Source organism: Cryptotermes secundus, unplaced genomic scaffold (genome assembly GCF_002891405.2).
Source record: "Cryptotermes secundus unplaced genomic scaffold, Csec_1.0 scaffold832, whole genome shotgun sequence".
NCBI classification, from domain to species: domain Eukaryota; kingdom Metazoa; phylum Arthropoda; class Insecta; order Blattodea; family Kalotermitidae; genus Cryptotermes; species Cryptotermes secundus.
This window is the reverse complement of record NW_019734324.1, coordinates 289,423-295,422: the sequence shown is the minus strand read 5'-3', so window position 1 is coordinate 295,422 and position 6,000 is coordinate 289,423. Positions and strand designations below refer to the sequence as shown.

General features: G+C 31.9%; 1 protein-coding gene across 1 annotated transcript in view; it reads right to left on the bottom strand.

The window, feature by feature from the left end:
* LOC111868671 overlaps window positions 1-6,000 on the bottom strand; it is a gene marked incomplete at its 5' end in the record, with an annotated part of 256,954 nt that overhangs the window by 3,167 nt on the left and 247,787 nt on the right. The window contains 1 exon segment of the mRNA XM_033753134.1: window positions 5,087-5,416. Coding sequence (XP_033609025.1) covers window positions 5,087-5,416 — 330 coding nt within the window.

Below are 6,000 nucleotides of genomic sequence, written 5' to 3'. Positions count from 1 at the left end.
ACACCGACATAATCCAAACAACACAACCGCTTCATGGAAAGATTTAAACGAAAATAAGAACTAAATCATAACCAAAACAATGTCCATAAATTACCACATAATATAACATCATGATTGCAATGTTAAACTAAACATTAATATGTAACAATACGTGAGACGTCTAAACATGGCGTAATAATATTTTAACCCAGCATCTAAGGGTTTTATAATTTTAAACCTTTGTAATTTATTATTATATTATTTATGTTTTATATTATTGTATGAACATCTGTAAACATCAATTAACATAAAGTTTTTATTATGGCTGAATGGATATATAGGAGCAGTAGTGGCTTTAATTTTGACAAAATGCTGAAAATCTGATGCATTAGTAACAACTGTAATACTGTGAAATATATATCCATACAGAATGCAATTTAATAGTTCAAGAATAAGTTATTAGTGTATGACTGCCTGATGATGGTTCTTCATAAGCTGAAACATGTAGCAAGATACCAATGAAATCAACAAACTCATTACACACAGTTAATGTGAACAAGATTTTGAGAGTTGTGTTGTGATGGATAAACGGAAAATGTCATGTGTCATGGAAGTGGCACCAAGATTTGTGCCCAGCATACTGCCATTTGTACTCATGCTTGCATTAAATATTTCTGTAAATGAAGTAAATTGCTATACTTTCATAAACTTTTATATCACGAACTTATTCAGTAGGCAAGAATGCCCTTTTTTAGAAACTTTAAATTTTTAAACTTTAATATATATATATATATATAATTCTAACTTTTCTGTTGGTATTCTGTCAGTTTCCTACTGCAGACTGAACAGAGAACACCAAAAGATATTATATTATGAAAGTAACTGTGTATTGGTGCCAGTATGTACAATAATGTACAATAACTAAGGCTACTAAGATGATGTGGAAAGATACCATTACAGTTTCTGTATGTGATTTAAACATCCTCCTTATTTTCTTTTTTTTTAATTATATGAGTAAACTTCAATTTATCATCTTTAGGTCTAAATCTTGTGATGAAAAACATTTCATTGTAAACGATATTTGTTCAATATTATCTTCCTTAATAAAGAAAGCAGTTCATAGATACCACGTGTTTACATGGAATTTATTACACACCCTAAACACTGTCCTACAGAAGAATTTCAGATCAGAATTTTTCACTTCTTCATAATATGCTGTAACTCTTTCTTTGCCAAAAACATGTGCATGGGTGAACTAATCACTGTGTGTTACCAATTTAAGTGCCAAGTGTCTAGGCCAATGGTTAAAGCATTTTAAAATAAGGTGCAATAAAATGATTATTCATTGCAGTTCCAATGTCAGAGATAGGGAACTGTTTATTTGTTTAGTGTTTTTATAATGGAACCAAATATACACGTATGATAACCAGAGAAGTACCTATTCCTCCTTCAAAGTATGATATGGTTCATTTTGCTGATATAGTTTTATGTTAAAATAAGATGTGATATCACCATATGAGTACATCTAACTTATTTTCTTATGCTGACTAATACCACTAAGACTCAAACATATTGCTCACAAATTATCATATTCATGGAGGATACCAGATATTAAAGAAAACTTTAGAATCTGTTATGTATGAAAAAAGATTTAAGATACCAAAATGATCAATTCTTGCAATAACTTTAGGTAGTATTATATTAAAGCTTACCGATGTGAATTGGCATTAAATTCAACTTTCTTCATAATCTGTTTGTTGTATTATATTGTAATGTATTGTATTGTATTGTATTTATTACATGTTCCAGCACATCCCTACAAGGCCGAAGCCAGTGGATACAGAACCTGTCACACCACAAGCTTGCTAAATCAGCAAGTAGTCAACAGAACACTGCATATAAATCCAAAACAATAAATCGAGCATATGAATCCCCTACACATCACTGCAACTACATAACCTACCATGTGTATATAAAATATAATGCAAAATTGGAACCTATACATGACAATAGATAAAATAATGGGTCATAGCTAAACATGAAACTATCCCTAATTAAAATATTCATCTAAAGTGTAATAAGATTTAGTATGTAAAAAAAGCACTTAAAGCTGCTCTAAATTGCTTAATATTATGGATTAACTCTTTTATATTTAAAGGAAGATGATTAAAGAGTTTAATGCCAAAATAATAAGGTCCTCTCTGGTAAGTTGTCAAATTTGTCTGAGGGTGATAAAGATCAAAATTACACCTAGTATTAAGTCCATGAATTTGTGATGTCGTGTGATATAAACCCATATTATTCGCAACAAACATCAATAAAGAAAATATATATTTGGACTGCAATTGCAAAATTCTCCAGTCCCTAAATGCATCCCTACAAGAGTCCCTAGATATCAACCCACTTATGGTTCTAATTATTCTCTTCTGAATTCTGAAAATGTGCATACTATAAGAAGGATTGCCCAAAAAAATAATTCCATAGGACAAAAGTAATGGAAATAAGAGTAATATACCATTCTTAATGTCTCTGTGGGCATAATGGGCTTGATCACCTTCACTGAGTAAGAAGCCTTGGACAATTTAGGCATGAGTTGGGATATATGAGGTTTCAAAAGTTAATCCCAAAAATTTCACATTTATACTACTTAAAATCACATTATTATGATAATTAACAGAAGTTATGCTATTACAACTTGACTTTGTCATAAACTGAACATGTTTAGTTTTGTTAAAATTTAGAGTTAATAAAGTTTGAATTAAACCAATCATTAAGATAAGCAAAGGAAATATCAACATAATTTCTGTATTGTATATTATTATAACTATTAATAACTAAACTTGTATGATCCACAAACAAAACTGATCTGACTGAGTTATTAAAAATTTTAGGTAGATCATTTATATAGAAGAGAAAAAGAAGTGGACCAAGAATGGACCCCTGTGGGACACCATGCCTTACAATATCCCAACTAGAGGTACCAGCATAACTCAAGTTGGTGCTTGTTATTAAAACTCTCTGATATCTATCAGATAAATAGGATGTAATTAAATCATGAAATTTACCATCTATTCCATAAAATTGAAGTTTGTTCAATAAAATCTGATGATTAACACTATCAAAAGTCTCTTTTAAGTTGCAGAAAATACCACCTATGGTATATTGCTTATTTAATGCTTCTAATATTTAATTAATTAATACACAGGAAGATTGAGGTCTAAAACCAAATTGTTCATTAACTATATTATGGTCATAGACATGCTGATTCAGCCTGGATAATATAATCCTCTCGAAAATTTCTGAAAAGGAAGTTAAAAGGGAAATCAGTCTATAATTAGTAAGATCATTTTTATGACCACCCTTAAACAAAGGCTTAATCTCAGCGTACGTTAGCCTATTGGGAAAAATACCAGAAGATAACATTTTATAGTTAATATATTGTGCATTACTACCTTATGCTCACTGTTTTACACTGTTTGCATATAAAACATAGATATCATGTTTTAAGTTGTTAGTATGACCGAAATGTGTCAGGATTTTATGGATATCTAAGTAGCATAAGAAAACAAATTATATTCATATGATGACTTAAAATGTTATTTTACCTCTTTGAAGTTTAAGCTACTACTTTTATATACTGTGATACTGATGAGGATGCAATAAATTCCTGGGGAAATAATGGATACTTTTTCAAATTTTCAAATTCCTTATATTAGTAGTACATGTTCTATGGCATATGAGTATACTTGTTTGTAATTCATTGGCTAACTGCCTTCCATGATTGGAATCAAACCTGCAACAGTTAGGTTATAAGAAATACTGTTACAAGATCTCCAATCAGGTAACACTTCTGTCTGAAAATTCATCTGTCATCTGATTGACACCCAATTTAATTCAGTGTATAATACAGACAAATTATTAAAGATCACTGTTTGGTCTTTATTCTGCATGCAAACCTAATAATTCATATAAATAATTAATGGCCACCAAGAACACACAATTACTTATAACTGGGTAAAGTTGCTGGTTTGGAAATAAGATACATTATTTGGCTTGCTAAACCAGTGCACCACCATCTGAACCCATGATGAACAATTCTTTACAATCCTGTATGTTACCCTTAAATATGATATAAAAGCTGCATTCACTGTACGTTATAACATGGCATACAAATGCATTCTGAATGCAAAAGTTACTAATATATATCAGTAACTGAAGAAACCGAATTTACAACTTAAAGAGAAACAAACACATGTCTGGTGTGGCACATGTGTTTATCAATGTATTTAACTCTTTCAACTACTGATATGTAGAAGTGGTCACACAATGACAATCAATACATCTTAGAGCTTGTAGCACCGTACTTCAACCAAACATGCTATCACGTGCCCCTGAATCTGTAGGACACAAATGTAAAATGTAAAAGCTTTATCAGAAATAGGGGGACTAATTTAATGAGTTACAAACTGAAATCAAAAGAGAGTTACCTGATGGTTAAATGGTACTGCATTAGACTAATACAACATAGGATACGTGTGATTCTCTGTACAGGTGGCAATTGGTTTGTATATTATGTACAGGTCCACATTACTTGAGATGGGTTATGCAGACATCCAATACAGTCAGTGGTTGATAATGTACAATTGGATATGTTTTGTTTGTAATCTACTTTGAGAAGAAACTTCAGTGCCAAAGATGAACATTGAAGTGATTGGAAGTTGCATGAGTTTGAAAAAATATAAGCTTAATTATGAATTTGCAAAACACACACAATATATTTTTCTTCCATTAAGAAAGACACATTCTTGTTTACATTCACAATAACCTCTCATGCAAAGTCTGTCCAACTACTTCACATACTCAGACATTCAAGAAAATAAGATCATGCTTATTTTACATTCCATATAGATAGACTAGAATTTACACTTAAAATGAGATTGGAAAGAAAATGAATATTAACACATATAAAAGATATAAATGTTGAAATTTCACAAAGATCAGAAATTCAAGTATTTAGTATTAACTGTGTAAAAATAAAAATTACATATTTGCAAGAGGAACATAGAGAGAAATGAAAAACAAGTTGAAGCATCTTCACATTTCTTACACTGTACAAGCTGTGGTCTACAAGACCTAAACGGATCTCCAGTGTATCCAGGACGGCAAGTGCAAGATGGTAAGTGGTTCACCACCTGGCAATCTCCGTTTGAGCCACAAGTGCCTGGACAAGGATCCTGACACTTGCTGCGAATACAGGCACGATCGGAGGGGCAGTCAGAGTTCAGAACACATTCTGGACGACAACCTTCATATGGGTTACCCATATAGTCAGGAAGGCAGGTACAAGAGCCTGCTCCATTCTGTTCTCTACAGACAGCATTTGATCCACAAGGGGATGGCATGCATGGGGTTGGTCTTTCCTGGGGAATCGGCTCTGCTGAAAGGGAGCAGTTTATATAGTAAGAGACAAGTATGAAAAAACTATAAGAATACATAAAACTAAGTGAGTTTTTCAAAGTGTTAGCTACAGAAGCACAGAGGAAAGCATTAGTGGTTAGAAGCTGATGGGGCTGACTATATTTTTGTACATTTTCTAAAGACCTCATGATACATCTTCTTATATCTTTAACATATATTGAAAGCACTGCATCTTATTTAAACCCATAAACATTCATGAAGGATAAATGTTCAGAGACATGTTCTCATAAAATTGTAACTAAAAATATCACATGTTGAGTTCCACACATTTTGTTAGAAGCTGTATAAACTGAAAAACAAAGTAGGAAGATCTGGTCTTCAGTACCCTCAACTAACTAGATGAATGAACTATCCCAATCCGACAGATAGCTCATCATCAGATATAGAGAGGCTCTTACATGACAGATTTCCTACTAGATTTTTGAGTCCAGCTTTATTGCTCTAAAGGTGTATATAGAGTGGCAATCATATAACTGTGTATTAACCACTGTGACTTCTCTGTCAGTCCAAAGTCAGACAATTTCTTACAAACATTCTTAAGTG